Source organism: Rhinatrema bivittatum, chromosome 1, assembly GCF_901001135.1.
Source record: "Rhinatrema bivittatum chromosome 1, aRhiBiv1.1, whole genome shotgun sequence".
Classification (NCBI taxonomy): Eukaryota; Metazoa; Chordata; class Amphibia; order Gymnophiona; family Rhinatrematidae; genus Rhinatrema; species Rhinatrema bivittatum.
In genome coordinates, this window is record NC_042615.1 from 561,114,905 (window position 1) to 561,136,729 (window position 21,825).

General features: G+C 47.6%; 1 protein-coding gene across 4 annotated transcripts in view; it reads right to left on the reverse strand.

Moving 5' to 3' along the window:
- The window catches only part of KIF27 (kinesin family member 27), a 342,610-nt gene that overhangs the window by 159,509 nt on the left and 161,276 nt on the right, over positions 1-21,825 (reverse strand). For all 4 annotated transcript variants that reach the window (XM_029616875.1, XM_029616884.1, XM_029616868.1 and 1 more), the window contains exon 12: positions 15,883-15,993. In XM_029616875.1, the coding sequence (XP_029472735.1) occupies positions 15,883-15,993 (111 nt within the window). The remainder of the gene's footprint in view (positions 1-15,882; positions 15,994-21,825) is intronic.

Sequence of the window (21,825 nt, forward strand, 5' to 3'; positions counted from 1 at the left end):
TCAAACATATCAAGTGAAGGAGATACTGGACATACGGTGTTGCCACAAAAGATGGGAATATCTAATCTCTTAGGAGGGTTTCAGCCCTGACGAGAATACGTGGGAGCTCGCCTCCAACATTTTAGATAAAACGTTGCTCCAACACTTCCATAACACGCATCCTGAGAAACCCAGAACTTCTAGGAGGGGGCGTAGAGGAGGGGGGTACTGTTAGATCCTGCTCCATGTGTTCCTGGCCCTGCTCCATGTCTTCCCGTTCCTGCTCCAACTACTCGTCCCTTCGGCTTGATTCTTCTGGTTCTCGACTCGGCTCGTCCCTGGATTCTGTGTTGTCTGCTGCCTGCTTGACCACTTGCTAACTCACCATCCCTCCTGCTAACTGCCGGCCCCGACCTCTGGTACGTCCGACCTCGCTTCTGCCTTCTGCTTCCAAGATCGCCTTCGTCCAGAGACCGCTCCTAAGTCCTGCTGGCCCCAGCACCCAAGGGCTCAACCCACAGGGAATGAGGGCTGGTTTAGGTGAAAGTCCGTTGCGTCTCTTTCGCCTGCATCCGCCTCCTGATGAGGGCCAATAGGAGCCCCTTTCCTATAGGTGGCACCAACCTCGTCTCGGGCCAGGGGTCCACCACTCCGCGCAACATGGGGAATACACCCTGATGTGGGACAGATTGGAGCTTCGCCTCTACCAGCTGCCTGCTCCACGACCAGAAGGACTTAAGATTGGTCCCTAGGGTGATGGAGTGAGCAAACGTTCAGAGGTATGCCCAGGTCAGGATAGGCAGCAGGCAAACATAATAAGTTCCAATGCAAGAGGTCAGGTCCATGCAGCAGGCAGTTGTGGTCAGGTCCAATGCAGGAGGTCAATACCAGAAGGTTAGGCTAAGGATGGATGAAGACCCATGAGAGATACTGGACAAGACTGGAACAAGGAGACAAAGCTGGATAAGATGGGCTGGGTAAGGAGAGGCTGGACGAGGCAGACTGGGCAAGGGAAGGCTGGTTGAGGTAAGGCTGAGAAAGGCAAGGTACAATCAGGAATGCAGGACAATCAGGAGCAACATACCCAGCTTCTTAGGCAGGTGACCCGTTACTGAGGCGCCGAGTGACAGTTCCCACAGTGTTTAAATGGCTCTGGGGCTTGACGTCATCAGAGCGCATCTCAAGCAGTTTCCTGCCAAGGGGCTTAGATATTGTGTGTGGATGTGCATGCATGTGCCCTAGGAGTGGGTGGTGCGCAAGGAGCCTGATGGCGGCATTCCAGCCGAGCCGGGATTCTAGTGGCATCCTGCCGCAGGAGAGAAATGTGGTAGCTTCCAGGTCGCGTCAAGAGCCAGGATATGGTGGGGGTACGTGATGCTGATTGCGGGTAGGTCCCATGACTGGCAAACTTAACAGAATTCTTTGCTTCAGTGTTTAATTAAGAGGATTCTGGGGGTTTATTTACTTATTTATAGGTTTTTCTATACCACCTATAGCAGGGAAATCTGTGCTAAGCGGTGATCAAAAATTTCTAACAATACATCATTATATTAAAACAAAACAATACACAAAATAACAAAAATAAATAACAACATCATCAAATAAAAGTCAAGTTTTCAGTTGTTTTCTAAAAGATTGATAATCAGAAAAAGTTCTCAGCAGTGGTGTAGCCAAAACTGATTTTTTTGGGTGGGCACAAGTTTAATATGGGTGGACTGTAGGCATGCAAGTCTGAGACCTACTAGCTGTATTCTTATTGATAAATAATGCCGTATTCTGCACCTTACAATGGCTTTCTAAGTAGTTTGCAACAGCCATTATGCATCATGCGTGAAACTTTATAACATTTTACCTCAATTATTTCAAGCACTTATTAGAATTAAAAATTCCTTATTAATCTGTATTTTAGATATGCTCTCTACGATCCAGTCAAAACCCTGTCCCTGGAGTTGGCTGGGATGCCATTGTCACAGAGTGTGAGTCCTTGAGCTGTGGCATGGTTTTTATTACCCAGCTCGTAAGCATGGGCTGTGTCCACACTGACAGCAGGAGGACATACTATTACTGGGACTAACACGTTTAACAGCCTCTTCTGCCACAGGTTGAGACCTTGGTTTCAGAGGCTGGTAGGACTTAGGTGAACGTCCACAGCAAGAAGACCCATCCATGGATCAGGCAAGCAGTGTTCAGACTGAGTTGGTAGCCAGGCCAAGGATTGAGGCTGGCAGAGGTCAATCAGCATCAATATCCAGGCATTGGGTTGAGGAAGGTGGAGATCAGGTGGCGTCATCATCCAGGCAAGGGGTCAAGGCAGGCAGAGGAAGGTCAGTATCCAGGCAAGGTGTTGAGGCAGGCAGAAATCAGGTGGCATAAGTATCCAGGTAGGCAACGAGAGATCAGACAGAGGGTCCAGGAGAACAAAGGCAAGGTCAAGAATGGACTGGAACTAAGCCAGGAACTGGGACAAAGTCAGGGGACCAGGTTGAGGCAAGGAGTAGGCAGGCTGATACTGGACAAGGCAGGCAGGTACTGAGATGAGGAATGCATGAATGAGTAGCAACACACACCATCAAGCAAAAGAACCTGTTACTGAGGCACCTAGCTGCAGTAATGCCAAAGTTTAAATGTCCTGGCTAGGTGGCATCATCCTGGTGCGCCATGGGACTTTCCTGCCTTGGGCCCTTTAAATAATGGTCATGTGCATGTGCCTAGGAGGAATAGGAAGTTGGTGTGGCTTGGAGGACTTGGGAAGTAAGAAGATGCAGATCTTAGCCTGGCTATCACAGTCAGCGGAGCATTATAGCCTTCTAGGACTTAGATGCCCTCTGCTGCCTGAGATGGCTGCAAGAGGGCATCAAGAGGGCAGAGGATAGTGCCTCCTTGGGAACAAGAAAGACTTCCTCTGTCCAGATCTCGGGTATTTCCTGGATGAGGAAACCGGGTCTGGAGTGGTCATGGAGAGCTGCTGGAACGTTGCACAGTGATCATGAATCTGCACCACCGCATCCTTCATTCAATCCTCAAAGAGATTCTGTCTGGTGTATGGCATATCATCAAGTTGCTCCTGCACCTCAGGATGGAGATCAGAGGCCTGCAGACAGGTGAATCTGCAGGCACCAATCCCTATGGCAAAGACTCTTGATGCCACTTCAAAAACATCATAAGTCAATCGAACCCCATGTTTTCCACACTCAGAGGGTGTCTTGCTGATTCTGAAGAAGTTGCATGGCCACCTCCTGCATCTGCTTCTGAATATCCTACACATAGTGGCTCATGAACAGCAAGTAGGCCGCTATGCGGACAATAAACATAGCACTCTGGAAATCTTTCTCCCAAGGGTGTCCATGGTCTTAGGATCCCTCTCCAAGGGTACCGAATGCTTGGCCTTCTTGAGAGCAGATTGGACCACCATAGACTGGTGTGGGAGCTGCCACTTGTCAAATCTGCGAGTCTTTTGGACGAGATATACAGCATCCATCTTTCTATGGATGGGAGCCAATGTGAAGGGATTTTCTCTCATTCTCAAACAATAACTCCTTAAAGATTTCATATACTGGAACAGCCATTATCTCCTGAGGAGGCCCCACAAATTGGAGGATATCCAGGATTTTGTGTCAGGTATCTTCCTCAATCTCCAAATTAAAGGAGATGGACTCTGCCATCTACCGAACAAACCGTGCGAAGGAAAGGTACTCCAGTGGATGAGAGAGATCAAAGGGTAGACCTTACAATGCCTTGTTCAACCGAAACACTATCAGAGCCTCTACATTTCAAGGAATAAATAGATTCCTTCCCACTGTGACTAGCAGGAGAGGGATCCCAAGATGCTTGGTCTTCAAAAAGCAGGGGACTGGCCAGTGGGGCCTGGACCCCAAGGCCCCCTGGTTCTCTGGGGGAGCATCTTCCTCCGAGGAATCCTGGACAAGCATCGGGACAGATTTATTTGTTTGTTTATTTATTTGTTTGTTTTTATATACCGGTGTTCGATTAAAATATCACATCGTGGTGCAGGAAGTCAAGCATTTCCTTTTGTTTAGTACAGGGAACGATTTGGAAACAGTAACGTGATATTATAACAGTAACATGATTCAAAATAATAATAGTAAGAGTAATAAACAAAAACTAGCTTTTGGTATAGGGTATATCAGTATCAGTAACATGAGTGAAATGATGCATAGATCATGTAGCATAGTAATTTACAGGTGGGTAGTTGAAGGTGGTGTTTTCCCTGACTGCAGGGGTTAGGGCCTGGTTTGCGGTTCGTTCATGTTTGTAGTTGGGAAGGCTTTGCGGAATAGCCATGTCTTGAGATTTTTCTGGAACGATTGGGTGGATGGATCTGTTCTTAGATCTGTGGGGAGTTTGTTCCATAGGGTGGGACCAGCAATTGATAGTGTTTGTTCCCTTGTTGATATCCATTGGGTGGTTTTTGGGGACGGTGTTTGTAGCAGGCCAGAGTTTGAGGATCGCAGAGTCCGTGTGGAAGTGTGGAGGTGAAGGGCGGTAGTTAGCCAGTTGGTTTTGCCATTGTGTAGAATTTTGTGGATGATGGTTAGAGTCTTGTACTGTATTCTCTGAGGGATGGGTAAACCAGTGTAGGTATTTGAGGATAGGTGTGATGTGGTCTGATCTTCTGCTGTTTGTGATGGCACAGACTCCGATGCCTCTCTGAGCATTGACACCATGGTGGGAACAGACACAGATGCTGGTGTCAGGAGTGCACTGACAAGCCTCTGCAAGGAGTCAAGTAGCAGCTTGAGAAAAGGTGGCACCATCCTCAGTGCTCCCACACTGAGGCTCTATAGCGCCTTCTCCATGGCAAGCTGCATTCGTCTCTCCAACTCCTCCTTGAATATTGACAATGCCAACATCGACTGAGAGGCAGGAGGAGTGCCACATCCTCTCTGGAACCAAGAGGAGGATCAATGTCTGGCACCAGGGCCAATGGAGACCATGGAGAACACCCCAGGTATCCTGGAGGATGAGCTCTCCTCATTGTGGAGTCACTTTGGGGGTATCTCAGCAAAATCAATCCATTCTCATGCTTGACACAGCACACTGACACAAATCAATGCCAATGCTTCTACACCTTCCCTCAATGCTCAACATATATCTTCCCTGATGCTGAGGCCGAAGAGCAACCCAACTTCTGGATGCAGGGCTAGTGCTAGCTTTTTTGGTGCTCTATGCAAATAATTATTGTGCTGCCTCCCATTCCCCTGCTCCATTTTTTAATGCAGAATTTTTGTTGTTTTCCCAATAACCAATACACAAGAGAAGCTGTCAGTCTTGCGCTCTATCGCAAGACTAAGTTCTCTGCTGAAAAAAAACCTGTTCCCTCCAGCAATCCAAAATTTCAAAACTGACACACCCACTGAAGATATCTTACCCCAACCGCAGATCCAAATGCCTAACTTGAGTGATTCCCAGGTGCTCCTGCCCCAACAACCAGTACTAAAATTGGCACCATTTTGTTAGCTGCACTGGATAACGTGTAGAGAAGGGCAACCAAAATGATAAGGGGCATGAAATGGCTGCCCTTTGAGAAAAGGCTAAAGAAGTTAGGGCTGTTCAGTTTGGAAAAGAGATGACCGAGGGGGATATGATAGAAGTCTACAAATCATGAAAGGACTTGAAAAGTTAATGTAAATTATTTACTCTCTCAGATAATAGAAGGACCAGGGGGCACTCCATGAAGTTAGCAAGTAGCTCACTTAAAACAAATTGAAGAAAATTCTTGTTCACTCGGCGCATAGTTAAGTTCTGGAATTCATTGCCAAAGGATGTGGTTACAGCAGTTAGGGTAACTGGGTTTAAAAAAGGTTTGGATAAGTTCCTAGAGGATAAATTCATAAACTGCTATGACGGTAATTAATAAGCAATGTGAAAGAAAGCTTGTGATCTATCTAATGTTTGGGTACTTGCCAGGTACTTGTGACTTGGATTAGCCACTGTTGGAAACAGGATACTGGGCTTGATGGACCCTTGGTCTGACCCAGTATGGCATATCTTATGTTCTATGTTCTTATGTACAGAAAAACATGCACTGCTGAAAAAAACACTTGGAACTCAAATGGTATTAGGCCTAGTGTAACATGTGTTAGGTGTGAGTTTGGCCCTTGTCTAGGCTTGAGTTAACTGAATGAAAACAAATTTCTCATACCAAAACAGTGCTATCTGTCAACACTTAAACAGGAACAACCCTATCTATGAAAAAGCAACACTTCAAATATTACACCAGGCCCTAAAACACCGTCTATTAAGAAAGCAAAACAAACCATGCTGCTATAAATCCCTACTTAGTAACATAGTAACACTCATGGTAATATCTACCACGCCATGAAGGTCACCCCAGGTTTCTTAAGAGGGTAATCTGTGCAGTTACCCCAATCCTTATGATAAGGGTAGAAAGCAGAGTTGCTTATCTGTAACATGTGTTCTCTGAGGATAGCAGGATGTTTGTTCTCATACATGGGGGATATCATCGGATGGAGCCTCAGTCCAGAACTCTGATCTCAAAGATTCTAGAACTTACAAACATGCCCTACTGAGCATATGCAGCTGAAATTATCACTCTGCCCCCTAGGCAGAGTCCCTCAGTCCATGATATAGCTCATACAAGGAGAAACCAACTCCCAGGGGAGGCAGGTGGATTTCATGAGGACTAACATCCTGCTGTCCTCGAACACCACCTGTTACAGGTAAGCTACTCTGCTTTCTCAGAGGACAAGCAGGATGGAAGTCCTCACCCATGGGTGATTCCCAAGCTGAAAGCACCACCTCTCTCCTTTTTTTCTGTGAGGCAGCCGACCCATAAAAGGGTCTAGGCAGGAAAGGAGTTGGGCTCTACAAAAAGAAAACCATGGAACAGACAGACACAAGCAATAAGGCAGGGGAGTGATGCAAGTGCTAGCAAAAAATACTCTGCATCATGGAAAACATTACAAGCAGGGTTTTGGATCAGAAAACACTGACAACAGTAGGTCTAGAACCACCTGGAAACAGGAAAAAGACTAGAGATGAAAACAAGGGAAGGACTCTTGGATGAAGGCCTCATAGTTTCCTTCAGTGTTACAAGACAACCAAAAACCCAACCGGGGCCTGAGAGCTCTCCAGAAAGAAACTGCGATCTACTGGTATCTGAAGGACAGAATGCATCTGCAGAAGTGCATTTATGTTTGGCTGATAGGACATTGGGCAGAAAAACCCAAGCAACACTTGGAAGAATCGTCAGACCCTGTGACAGACCCTACATGCCAAAGTACCAGACACAGCTGACCATGCAGGACAGCATCAAGAGGTATAGGGGATGAAAGCCAATCCCTGAATGGGATCCCTAGCCCAAACTTAGACCTGCAGCTCACCCACACTGCACCCTTTCAAGGGCAGGGCTATCCATCCTGTCTACAGGATAGTTCAGGTAAACAGGAAGGCAATTTGGGCAACCTAGTGAAGTAAGAAAAGCTAAAGGCAGTACTGGCCAGAACCTGTCAAAAATATAGGGAAAAAAGTGGTATATCTTTCCATGCAGGCATACACTAAGATATACAATGAATGCCCTAGCTTTTTTCCCCTCCCCTCCACATTCCAACTGGAAGTCAGAAGGAGCAAAGAACAAAGGAGGTAGATCGCCGGACTGTAGGGGGCAAGAGCAAGTCGCTAGATTGTACATCTCAACCCCAAGCAAATAACTCACTGCTGATTCCAGTAGGGAATTACTCACTGAGATAGAGCTCCCAGCCTGCTTGGAACAGCTGAAACAGAGCAAATCCTCCAGGGAAGAAATCCCGAAAAACTCCATCAAGAGACAGGAAGCCGGGGTGCTGCAAGTGCAACACCCTGTCGAACAGGATTTCTACACTGGCTTGGAAACCCTGAGGTTACCAGGGCAGTGTCAGTGTGATCTCGGAACAGACTGCCCCAGAACCTGGCTTAGGTATTAATATTTCCACCATGATTATATATACTTCCCTCAAGGAAGCACATGGTCCAATAAATGGAACAACCATTGCATGAACCAGGACTTCCCTGTCCACAGACAGGGTTATCCCTAAAATGAGGATGTATAGCTTGCACGCCACTATAACCAAAGAGTAGCACCTCTTTGGCAGGATCCCTTGTCCCCCAACTCCCTCAGCCATGGATATGGTGATAGGTTAAAAGGCATACTTGCCAATTAGATATGCTAGAACCCTACTCACTGAGGTAGAGTCCCGCAGGTGAGAATGACTGGCAATAGTGATCCTCCACAAAAAACGCCCATTGAGCTCAGCAGGTATCAAAGGTGACTCCTAGTCAGGAGAAACCCCTAATCTTCATCAGGGAGCTATCTCGAAGAGGAGACTACTAGTACAATGGAGAGAACGAATCAGGAATGGCTCCCTTGCAAACTAAACCTGCTTTGCCTTAGGATGACCTAAGAATAGCGCTCCGGCCTGACCAGCTCTCAGATCTCGCGAGGAACTGAGAACAACTGCCAGTCAGAAGCAGTGACATCCCTTCTCCAGGAAATGGAGAACGAGGGACAACCCTTGTAGGGGTGGACAACCAAGCGTCCAGAGGGGGACCCATAAGGATCTCCCTGGAAACCCAGTTATATCTTCCCTTCTGAAGGGACAAGAAAGCAACAGGAATCAGGGCCTCACAATCCCGAAAAACCTTTTAACTCTCCAGGTGAGAGGTGAGTTACAGTCACTGATCGCTGAGGTTCAGAAGTGACCAATCTGCCATTTGCAGCCATCCTCAGTTGGGGTAGGACACCACAGCAATCAACGGAGGGAACACAGCAAAAACAGTCCAATGACTACCGCAGCTGTCCCCCGGTCCTGGCCTACATGGAGATGCACAGATTCAAAAGAATCGAGGCTCCAGTTTGGCGACACACCTGCAAGGGATGGAGCCCCAGTGGCTTCCTCACAAAGGGGATTTCTAATATGGGAGGGGTCGAAAGAGATATCCTTTCTGAGGAAGGAGAAGACTCTCAAGACTACCCTCCTGGTATCCACTCCCATAGGAGTTTGACCAGGGATTCAGTCTTAGGTCAGTCCTGTGGCTGCAGTGCACAACATGTTGTGCTCGCCACAAGGGAAATAACAACACCTGTAGAGTAGAGGGCAACTGGAAGAAAACAGAGTTGCTTACCTGTACAGGTGTTCTCCTAGGACAGCAGGATGTTAGTCCTCACATGTGGGTGGCATCATCAGATGGAGCCCCCTTCAGTCTTGTAAAATATCAAAATACGATCGAAAAAGTAAAACAACAAAACGAAGGTGAACCCAACATCATGGGGAGGCGGGCAGGATTCCTGAGGACTAACATCCTGCTGTCCTAGGAGAGCTGCAGGGGCTGGAGGATCATGTGCTCAACATCCACACCGTGAGGGTCAGGGCCCGGAGGTTCGGGTGGTGCAAGGTGCTCTGGTTCTGCAATAGGAGGTTGGGGGCCATCCCCAGTGGGAGAGGTGCGATCATGGACAGGTCCTGGAGCAGAGGAAACCACACCTGCCTTGGCCAGGAGGGTGCCACTAGGATCATGGTCCCCCCGTCCCAGCTTCATCAGAGTCTTCGAGGGAGCGGAACTGGGGGGTACGCGTACATGAGGCCTTGTCCCCAGTGAAGGGAAAATGAGTCTCAGGCAGGACGGTCCTTCCCCGGAATCAGGGAGCAGAAAATGCTCACCTTGTGATTGTGGGGAGAGGCTAACAGGTCCATGTTCAGCGTGCCCCAGTGATGGAATAGGCTGGCTGCTACTGCCAGGTTCAAGATCCACTCTTGTGGCTGGAAGGACCGGCTGAGGCCGTCTGCCAACGTGTTTAGGTGGCCTGGCAGCTATGTGGCCCGCAGATACATCCCCTTGGAGAGGGCCCAATCCCAGACCTGCAACGCTTCCTGGCAGAGGGGAAAGGAGCCTGTGCCTCCCTGCTTGTTGATGTACCACATCGCCACCTGGCTGTCCATTCTGATGAGGACGACCTTGGAGGAGAGCCTGTCCTGGAAGGCCCACAGGGTGTACTGGATTGCCCGCAACTCCAGAAAATGTATCTGGCATGGGACTCGGCCACAGTCCAAAAGCCTTGAGTATGTAGGCCGTCCGTGTGGGCCCCCTACCCCCGAGGCGAGGCTTCGTGGTGAGGGTTACCTGGGATGGAGCGGCTGGAATGGGAGTCCTATTTCCAGATTGGACAGGGCTGCCCACCAGGCTAGGGAAACATGGAGAGGGTCTGTGACCTTCACTGGTGCTTCCTGATCCTGGGATGTCTGCCGCCATTGACACAAGGCCCACTGCAGGTCCCTCATGCGGAGGCGGGCCAAGGGGGTCACACGGACCTAGGCCGCCCTATGGCCCAGCAGGTGGAGCAGCAGACGGGCTGGTACGGTCGCTTTGTTGCGCATGAGGGTAGCCAGTGAAGAGAGGGCGATCGCTCGATTCCTGAGCTGAAAAGCTTTTGCTTGTGCGGTATCCAACCTGGCACCGATAAACTCCAGCCTTGGAGATGGATTGAGGCGTGGCTTGGGAAGTTGGTAACAAATCCCAGAGTCTGTAAGGTGTTGACCGTCAAGGCTAGAGCATTCATGGCTCCGGAGTATGAATTGTTCCAGATCAGCCAGTCGTCTAGGTATGGAAAGACGTGGACCAAGCGACGCCTGAGGTAGACAGCCACCACTGCCAAGCATTTCGTGAAGACACGTGGGGCTGATGCCAACCCAAAGGGCAGCACTTTGCATTGAAAATGTGCCATCCCCACCAGAAAGAAGGAGGTACTTCCTGTGGCTGGGGACAATTGCAATATGGGCGTAAGCCTCTTTCAAGTCGAGGGAGCAGAGCCAATCTGCTCTTCAGAGGAGTGGAGTCAGCGAGCCAAGAGAGACAATCTTGAATTTTTCTCTTATGAGAAAACGGTTTAACGCCCTGAGGTCGAGAATGGAGCGCAAGCCTCCGTTCCTCTTCGGAATGAGAAAGTACCTCGAATAGAAGCCGTGCCCCCACTGTTCCTGGGGAACCGGTTCTACCGCGCCAGCTGCTAGAAGGGCGGAAAGTTCTGACTGGAGGACGACCTGATGGGCGGACGAATCCCATGATGGACATGGGGGAGCAGTCTCTGGGAGCCTGCTGAAGTTCAGGCAGTAGCCCTGGTGGACAATGGAGAGGACCCAACAGTCTGAAGTGATCGCTTCCCAGCGGCGGGTGAAGTAAAGGAGCCTGCCACCGACTGGGGGATCGGCCACCATGGGAACTGGCATTTGGCTCATGCTCCCTCGCCGGTGGACAGGGCCTGTTGGGGGGCTGGTTGGGTCCTCAATACCGCTGCTGTCGGCCACAGCCTCTGGGACTGGGCCGAGGGGGCCAAGTGCGGGCAGCTGGAGGGAAGTATTTCCTCGGTCGGTAGAAGGGCTTGCAAGAGCCTGGCCTGGAAGACTTCCTGGCCGCAGAAGGGCCTTCAGAGGTGCTGGCAGACAGTTGCTGAAGAGTATCATGCTGATCCTTCATTTGCGCCATGACCTCTTTCACCTTGACCCCGAACAGGTTCTCTCCTGGGTAGGGAAAGTCTACAAGCCGGTCCTGCACCTCTGGTCAGAGGACGGATGCTCTGAGCCAAGCCAACCATCTGGCACCAATGCCCCTGGCGGCTAGGTGGGCTGCAGTTTCAAAAACATCATAGGGCAACCTGACCTCATGTCTACCTGCATCCAAGGCCCAGTGTTGCGAGGGCCGTAAGGGACTCCTGCTGTTGCTGGGGAAGGCCCTCCGCAAAATCTTGAACCTGCTTCCACAAGTTGCGGTCATATTGCGTCATATACAGCTGGTAGTCCACAATACAGGCCACCAGCATTGCCCCCTGAAACATCTTTCACCCATTGCCATTGAGCAACCTGTGTTCGTGTCCTGGAGGGGCAAAAGCATGTGTCCAGGAGCATCTGGCCTTTTTGAGTGTGGACTCCATCACCGCAGACTGGTGGGGTAAGTGCCACTGTTCAAAGCCCACTGCCTGTTGAACCAGTTAAGTCGCATCAGCTTTCCTGTTCACCGGGGCCACTGACACCAGGTGTTCCCACATACGAAGGAGGAGCTCATTAAAGATGTTGTGGACCAGCACTGTCACGACCTCTTTTGGAGCATCAATGAACTGGAGGACCTCCAACATCTTATGACAGGAGTCCTCCTCCAACAGGAGCTGGAAGGGAATGGCTTCTGCTATTACTTTCACAAAGTTGGAGAAAGATAGGTCCTCTGGCGGGGAGCAACACCGTTCCTCCAGAGGGGGAGGCTCCGAGAGGGGGTCGTCGGAGAACTCAGATGATGCATCCAAGGAGTCATCGCCCCACGTGTCATAGGGGCCCTCCTCCTCACTAGGGTCCAGGCGCTGAGGGGGGGGGACCGGGAGGAGCACCAGGCCTGGGCCCCAAGGGCACGGAGGCCCGTGGAGGCACTGTCAGCATCAATGGGCCCTCAGGCATCGAGGGGGAGATCGGCCGTGGTACATCAGGGGAACCAGTGGCAACCTGGGGAACCATGGGCATGGGCACCCGGTCCCCGCGGCCTCATCCTCCTCCTCGGACCCAGGAATCGGGATTGCTCTGGTGAAGGGCATAGGTGGGCAAGGAGGCATCGGGGGACTCTTGGGCACTGGTTGCGTCAGTAGAGCACCAAGAAGGATGTTCAGATGCTCTAACAGGGGCACGAGATTGGAAGGCGGAGGCTTGAGCACCGGTATGGGGGCTGGTGGTGCCAGCAGCTCGACACTCTGAAGCAATTTGAGCATCGCCGATTGCACCCTGTGGTCCAACTCCTCCTGAAAGTCCTGAGTGGTGAGGACTGATGGAGGGGGACGAGGCGTCGCTGGCACACCCTCGGAGGAATCATGAGGGAGCACGGCATTGAGCACTGTTGCCGGTGGGGAACGCCTTGTGCTACTGAGGGCACCGGAGGATGGGGCCTCCAGTGGCCGGTGCCATTTTGATGGTGGCTCGGTGGCCGCCAATGCCGCTCTGGAACCGGAATTGTGTCGGGACGGTGACCGGTGTCGATGCTTCCTGGGTTTCAACGCTTGGCCTGGTCTTTCCCAGGCGCAGAGGATGATGACGACCCTGAGGTTAGGGGGAGGGGAGAGGCCACTGAGGATCGATCTCCCTCTCTGCGATCCTTAGGGGTACTGCAGAGCAGGACCACCAGAGGAAGAGACGAGGATGGTTCCCTGCGGTCCTTAGGCGTGGAGGATACCGACGCCGAAGTGGAGGGTTTTGGAGAGCCAAAAAGCTTCTCCATTTTGTCCAGGCGAGTACGACGCCCTATGGAGGTCATTTAATCACACAAACAACACCCTCGGACGTTGTGCGAGGCCCCCAGGCAGAGGATACATATACCTCATGCAGATCTGTGATAGACATGGTCCGCGGGCACTGGGGGCACGGTCAAAAACCTGACACAGCCATTGAAAAAGAGGCCGGCAGGCAGTTGATGATTGATGGGGACCCAGAAGTGGGAATCGGGAATTGACTGCAAATAGCGAAGGCAAAAGCCAAGGATACCTACCAGGAACCGAATGCGAAGGGGGACCCGACGCAGAAAAGAAAAACCCCGAAAACACTCAAAAAATGTTGCAAGGGTTTGGAGCTTCACAACCGCAAGGCTACTGCACTGCGGAAAAGAAGAGATGAAGAGGGACCACTCGTGCATAGCAGCGGGCTGGGCATGCTCAGTCTGCCAGTCAAAGTTTCTAGAAGTTTCTAGAAACTTTGACAAAAGTTTTCCATTCCGGGCTCCATCTGATGATGTCACCCACATGTGAGGACTAACTCCTGCTTGTCCTAGGAGAAAAATATAAATATGTAGAAGAAACCGAACTGGAAACTGAACCAAGCCAGATTCTGTATGCAGTTTAGCAATGGAAAAACAATACATCACCAGTCCTCATAAATCATTAAACAATAAAATCAAGAAATATAAATCAATCATAATAAACCATACTAGTAAAAAGAATATTGCCAAATAACTGACAAATAGAATAAATCCAATAATTAAGAACTCGTATATATAAAGTTTTAACATTTTTCCAAATAGCAATAAAATATTTCAAAATAGCAGACAAATCAAATATCCATTAATTAAAACCAATAAGGATGGAAAAATCTCCCTCTCCTCAAACCAGAAAACTTTTGAATTCCAGTCACTCTGAATTTGTACTCGAATAATGAAGGTGGCACAAATTTTCTTCATACAAGGCTCCCATTCACACACACACAAACAACCTAGGCAAGATTCAATTCACACACACGCACCCTAGTTAGGCTCCCAATTCACACACACAACATAGGCAGGCTCCCATTTACACATATGTACACCCACACCCTCATCCTAGGCAGGCTCTTACACACAAACATAACCTGGGCAGGCTCCCATTTACACACACACACAAACATAACTTAGGCGGGCTCCCATTCAGACACATACACCCTAGCAGACTCCCATTCACACACACACACACACACACACACACACTCCCTAGCAGACTCCCATTCACACACACACACAACCTAGGCAGGCTCTCATTCATACACACCCAACCTAGACATGCTCCCTTTCACATATAAATACACATAACCTAAACAGATTCCCAATCCCACACACAGACACACACACAAATTTAGAAATGCCCCTTCCTTACACAGGCACTGTCCCCAGGGCATCTTTTACTTCTCTGCTGCTGCCACCCCATACCTCAATTTTTTGGAGGAGGAGGGCAGGAGTCATTCCGCAACTGTAGGATCCTGTTCTGCGGTTTCTCATCATATGCTGACCCTGCAAGTATTCAAAACTTTCTCTATGCTTTCTCTATGCTCATCTCGCGATGCACGAGATGAGAAGTGCTAGTCTCATGAGTTTTGAATACCTCAGGGCTGGCATATGAGGAGCTGCAGAATGGGCTACCTCTTCTTCTCTTTCCAGGTTTGGTTATGTCAAGCATGGTCTTTCCCTTCTTCTGCTGCTGATGGGATAAGGTCCACCAGTGGCCGCAGAGCCTCTCCTTTCTTCCACTGCCAGTGGGATCAGGTCCACTAGTGGCCGCATGGGCCTCTCCCTTCTTCCTTTCGTGGGCCCCCTTCCTCACTTTCATCACTGCCACCTCTCAGGTGTGCTACCCTGAGCAACTGCACTATTTGCACACCCAGTTGCTCCATGCTTGACTGGATGATGAGAAGCTACAACTTACTTATGTTCGACACCAAACCCATCCAGATGCTGCTACAGCAATATTGAAATAAACTAAAGTAACCAATAAGCAACCTTCCTACATCTTTAGTTTATTACAAAATTGCTGTAGCCTCATCTGGATGGGTTTGGGGTCTTGTAGTCTTTCACCATCTAGTCACTATGTTTAAGATGTCTTCTAGGGGAAAAAAAGCAGAAATAATAATTTTTAAAAATCCCATACTCCCCCCCACTCAAGATAAAGCATTGAGCTTGAAATGTTACCTTATTGGAATAGCATTGCTGCTATGTTGTAAAAACATTTTTAATGTTCATTTTATTCTATTGATTAAAAATAAAATAAACTTTGACACAGTTCAACTAAGGATGTGGTTATATTTGTAAAAAGATTGAAAATGCATTTTTGGCCAGTTGCGTTTACTGGACAATTAATTATTGAGCCATAGATTTGCTGCTATTGCTTTGAAATAGATCAAGCTAGCATTTATGAACACCCAGTGTAATGAGGAATTTATTAGGTTCAGATTCTTTTAGAAATTACTATAATTTGAATACATTGTTTAAAACTTTTTTCTACAAATTCTACATTTGCATGATTACTACAGAGCCAGTGAGCACAACAGGAAGCATTACATATCATCAAGTATTACATATGTTATTAATACCCTGATAGCTTGCTAAAGAATTTAATTATACCTGCAACTGGTCCAGCATGCTAACAGTACTCTTCCGCCTTCTAATTGATGCAATCTCCTCATTTTTCAGTTTCAGAATCTTTTGCTGTTGCTCAGTCTTTAACTGTAGTTCCTAGGAAACAAGAAGAAACAGAACATTCCAGCTGTTACTTTTTTGGTTTAGTTATGCAGATTTTAAATTTACAACAAAGAATACTGTATACCAAAATTTGTGAACCACAGATATACAAAATAGATTACTAACAAAAACCCTCCAGAAAACATCAGGAAAAATAACAAATTATAAGCACCTAGAGGGCTAAATGAAATATTTATTTATTTATTTATTTATTTAACACTTTTTTATACCGACCTTCATAGTAATAACCATATCGGATTGGTTTACATAGAACAAGGGTATAACTGAAGCAATAAATAAAAGTAATTAACAAGAGAGGTGAATAAGGCAAAGTTACATTTAACAAGGAGTAAAAACTTGGGAAGCTAAATAGCTGGAAGAAAGTTAAAGGCAGGAGGTAATTATAACATAACAATAAAGAATTTGGGTTAGAGCTTGAGATGCTTGTACATATATCTGCATGTACATTACTAAGCCCAGCCTAGTTCAGCCCCTGGGGCCAACTCTTTTCTCTGCATAAAGGAAGGTTGGGGGGGGGGGTGGCAATTTTTAAAAAAGGGCTATTCTGCATTGATAAGCAGGCATGAATAGCCATTATGTATGGGTACTGCCATCAGACAATGCAGACTTGATCTTAGCTGTGAAAACTCAGTAAAGACTTTACTGAGCATGTGCAGGATTTTCTGTGCATGTGCACTGCTTTGTGAGCTTGAGAGTCTTTCTTCGTATGGCATGTCTCAATCTCAAATTTTTTTCATCTTTTATTTAGCCTTATGGATTCATTTACTGCCTCATTGTTTCTTGAAAATATTTACAGGTTAAGATCTAAATAATTTTAGATGTAAAACAAAAACAAAAATAATTTATATACAAAAAACATCAAAAAGAAATGTCAGAGCATGGAGAAGCTCAAGGCCAACAAGCTGGTTTAAAGCTTGTATCTGTTGATGCCGGATGTCCATTATGGATACACTTTGCATGTTATCGATGCCTGGACTCAGACCACAACTCTTCCAAATTCTACAGCTATGGTCAAATGTCTCCGAAGGTGCAGCTTTACTGCATCTGGAAAATGAAGGTGCTGGTGGGTAAGAGCCCCAAGCCTTGGCACAAAGCTTGGGGCTTGTGCCATTCTTCATTGAAAAGAAGCCATTCTTCATTGAAAAGCGAAGCATCATTGGGTTCCCAGTGCAAGATGTTGAGGCAGGAAGCTTCCCCCTCAGTCCTACAAGCATGGGAAGCCCCCCACTCCCACCAGCAGCCTCCAGATCCGCTCAGGACAGAGGTTAAGTGTAATGCAGAAGCCTGTAGCATTGGGAGAGGCACTGCAAAAAGGGACTAAGTGACACAGGGGATCCTCTTTGGGGTAATCCCCCTCTGAGCTGAAGATGCATCATTTGCACTGGACTCTGCCAGAGCAGGCCCTTCCTTGATGCCAAGGTGGACATAGTCTCATTAGCCCAGGTGCCATCTTCGTTCATGGCACGGAAGATCCTCATGGCACTGAGCCATCTGTCTTAACCAGACCCAGAGCCAAACAAGGTGCTGTCTATGGCATCAGCATGGATCTCACATTTCAAAGTGCAGTCAACAGGGGTGGCAAGGATTCTGAGTTCTGTTGCAGTTTTACCAGAAGCCCTGAGTGAGGATGAACCAATCTGGGTTTTTGAAGAGGATAGCTCAGTGGGCCCCCAACTAACTGGAGTCCAGTTATCAGAGCTGATAAAGAATTTATTTGCCTATTTTAGGACCTAAAGACTGAAATCAGAACCTCTCCGGTCCAAGATGAAGGAAATTTTCCAACATAGTGGAGCTTCTCCATATTCCACACCAGTGCATACTTTACTGAAAGAATTCCCAGTGTTAGCAGTAAGTCTTCACCATGAGATGGTGGATGCTTATCCTGCAGGGGAGTCTCTTCATGAACTGAAAGGTGAGGAAGTAGGCTCTATCAATTCTGAGATCCTCCCAGACATTTTTCCTATGGACCAGTGGAGGTCTCTGCCTTGGACCTTCTTCATCAATGGGGTCATGGCTTAGAGTTCCCCCGTGGTCAGGAGACAAGGAAGATTCTATGAGGATTCCATATGATCCTCTTCCTGACCTCCCCTCCAAATGATCTCTGCTACTCCAAGTTCTTGGATAAGTATCAGGAAAGAAAAGGACCCAAGAACTTTGGCCTTCTTCAGTTTCTTCAACCCCCAACAAACTCTGTCACTATTCTGGTTCACAAACTTCTAAAGGGCCTTCAGATGAGAATGTGGCAGATATGTGTGTGTGATGCTTTCCAGTGGCCCAGAAGCTGGACTTGAAATATAGAATGCAGGTCACCCCAGGATTTTGGGTGGCCCAATTACCACACCACTCCATGGTGGAGGAATCAGTGTTAAAGAGTGCTAGGCAAACTTGTAAGCACTCCAATATGTTCCCAGGGAAAGACTCAAAGGTGATGGATGTGTTTTGGAAGAATTTTTTTCAGGGTTCCAAGCTGATCATGGCTCACCAGCTCTACATGGTGCAGTAATTACAGGGAGAAGGAATAGCCTAGTGGTTAGAGCAGTGGGCTACGAACCAGGAGACCAAGGTTCGAGTCCCGCTGTCGCTTCTTGTGACCTTGGGCAAGTCACTTTATCCTCCTTTGCCTCAGGTACAAATCTAGATTGTAAGCCCTCTGGGGATAGGGAAATACCTACAGTACCTGAATGTAAACCGATCTGATATCTCAGATCAAATGTCGGTATATAAAAATAAATACATTAAACATTAATTAATTAAATGTACCCAAAAATTAAAACTCTTGGCAGAGTCATCAGACCCAGATCAGGTAAACTTCCATCGAGTGTTGATGACATGGAGAAATGTAAGTAACACCTTATTCGTTCTTTATGCAAAACATTTGATACTGTGGCCAGGATTGTGACAGCTTATAAAGGCTTGTGTGGTTATGGGCAAGTGGTCTCAGAAAGGATGTGCATGATTGTCTTGTAGATATATTAAAGAAAGAAAGAAGGCTCGAGGCGGCATTGTAAAATTGAAAGGCAACACGGAGCAAGGTGTGAAGGGTGAGGAAATAGCAGAAATACTAAACAAATACTTCAGTTCGGTGTTCACTAAAGAAAATCTTGGAGAAGAACCATTGCTGGTTGGCATGTGTATCGATGGGAATAGGTTGATATACCTCCATTTACAGAAGAGAGCATTTGGGTGGAACTAGCAACACTGAAAGTGGATAAGGCCGTGGGGCCAGATGAGATACTTCCCAAGATACTAAAGGAGCTCAGAGAGGTACTGGCGGGTCCACTGAAGGACCTGTTCAAAAGATCTTTGGGTGACCGAAGTGGTGCCACAAAATTGGAGAATGGTGGTCGTGATCCTGCTTCACAAAAGTGGTAGCAAGCAGGAGGTTAGAAACTACCTTACCTTACCAGGCCAATTACCTTACCTCGGTGGTGGGAATATTAATGGAGACTCTGCTAAAGGAAAGGATAGTAAACTATCTACAATCCAGTAGGTTGCAGGATCCAAGGCAACATGTTTTTACCTAGGAAGGTCCTGTCATACAAACTTGATTGACTTTTTTATTGGGTGATGAGAAAATTAGATCAATTAAGAGCACTCAGTGTGGTTTATTTGGATTTCAGCAGGGCTTTTCATACAGTCCCTCATAGGAGGCTCATGAATAAAATTAGAAACCTGGGTGTCGGTCCCAAAGTGGTAGAATGGGCTACAAATTGGCTGACTGACAAACAACAGCAGGTAAATGGAACCTACTCTGAAGAGAGAAAGGTGATAAGTAGAGTTACTCAAAGATTGATTCTGAGACCGTTTCTGTTCACTATCTTTATGAGCAAAATTGTGAAGGGATTAGTGGGTAAATTTGTCTTTTTGTAGATGACACCAAGATCTGCAACAGAATGGATACACCTAAAGGCGCAGAGAGAGTGAGGTTTGGCAGCTGGGATTCAATGCCAAGAAGTGCAGAGTCATGAATTTGGAGTGTGGTAATCCTAAAAAACTATATAGCATGGGGAGTTAAAGATGGATGACAGACCAGGAGAGAGATCTCGGGGTCATAATGTCCGATGATCTGAAGGTGGTGAAGCAATGTGACAAGGAGGTAGCTAAGGCCAGAGGGAACCCAGGCAGCATAGAGAGTTGCAAAATCAACAGGAAAAAGGAAGTGATAACGTCCCTGTGCAGGACCTTGGTGAGGCCTCAGTTCTGGAGACTGTATCTCAAAAAGGATAAAGACAGGATGGAAGAAGTCCAGAGAAAGACTATGGGGTGTGCACAAAGAAAACTTACGAGAGGAGAGCAGAGGTCCTAAATATGTATATCCTGGAGAAGGGAAGGGATGGGGAGATATGATACAGACTTTTAAACACCTTAAAGGTATAAATGATGCACAGGAATCAAAGCATTTCTGATGTAAAGGAAGCTGTGGGACTAGAGCTTATGATCTGAAATTCTAAGGGGGTAGACTCAGGAACAGTGTCAGGAAATATTTCTTCACAGAAAGAGTGGAGTAGCGGACTAGTAGTTAGAACACAGGGCTGAGTACCAGGGAAGCCAGGGTTAAAATTCCACTGCCTCTCCTTGTGACCTTGGGTAAGTCACTTCACCCTCCATTGCTTCAGGTACAAACTAACCCCTGGATGCACTAAGCCACGATGCTTTTTCGTAGAAGGGCTCCCAATATCGCACGGGGGAGGGTGTTGCCGCGATAGTGGGGCCCTTCCCCTGAAATAGCATTGTGGCTGTAAGGTGCGTTCTTTTGTCTCGTGGCCAAACAGAGCGGGACAAAAGAACATGGTGATGGCGGCCCCAACCTCACTGGAATGCCATTGCCTTAAAGGGTCGCTGGCCCAAAAAATAAAAGTTGCGTGCAAATGGGAAGGTAGAGTGGGGGTCAATGCTGACTCCTGTCTCAATCTGGGGCTGCCAGTCAAGGCAGCTCAGACTCCCCCAAAATGTTAATTAAAGAAAACAGAACCGTATGGAGACAGTCTAGGCCCCTCCTTCCCCTTCCCCCTCCCCAAAGCTAAAACAGAAAATGTGGCCCCGGCCCCCTGCTGCCTTATCCCCCACACTTCCAAGTGACAGAGATCCCCCCCTCCCCCAAAGAAAAAAAAATAAAATAAGAGTTTGGGGCCCAGCCCCTCCTTTCCTACCCTCTCCGACCCCTCTCTCGCATCCCCCTCGAACCTTTAAAAGGATCCAGCGTGGGAGCTGGGTGCACCCTCGCACCCAGACAGGTCGGCACTGGTTTCGAAAATAGTGCCGACCTGACCTTGCCCCAGCCATGTGACTGGAATAAGGACCAGGGATTGGACCCAGGCCATGTGCTGTATTTTGTAAGTAGTCAGCCCTGAGTTATTAAAGAAAGTTCTTCTATGAAATTATATGGTTTTTAACTTTGCTATGCTAGTGGACAGACAATTAAAATCTTTATTGTTTATGCAAACTTCTGAGATCATCTCTGGATAAAGGCCTCAGGACTCAGAAGCCAGAGACCGCAGGGATGTCTGCTAGAGCCAGAGACATTGCTATTTTTTTCTTATATTAAAACTGGGACTTAGATTGTTGCTATAACTGAAATGGCCAGAAGCCAGAAGGAGGTATTTTTGTTGTTGTGTTATACTAAGGCCAGGACCCTAGAATGACTGTTTTGCCCTGAGATTTTCTTTTTAAATAAAAAACTGCCTGGCTTCTAACATCGCCATCTCCATTTCCTGAAAGCATCAGTCATCTGACTCTTTTCATAATTAGACCTTTTATCTAAACCCCAAACTAACCAATGAAATGTTGGAAAACATCTACTAATCC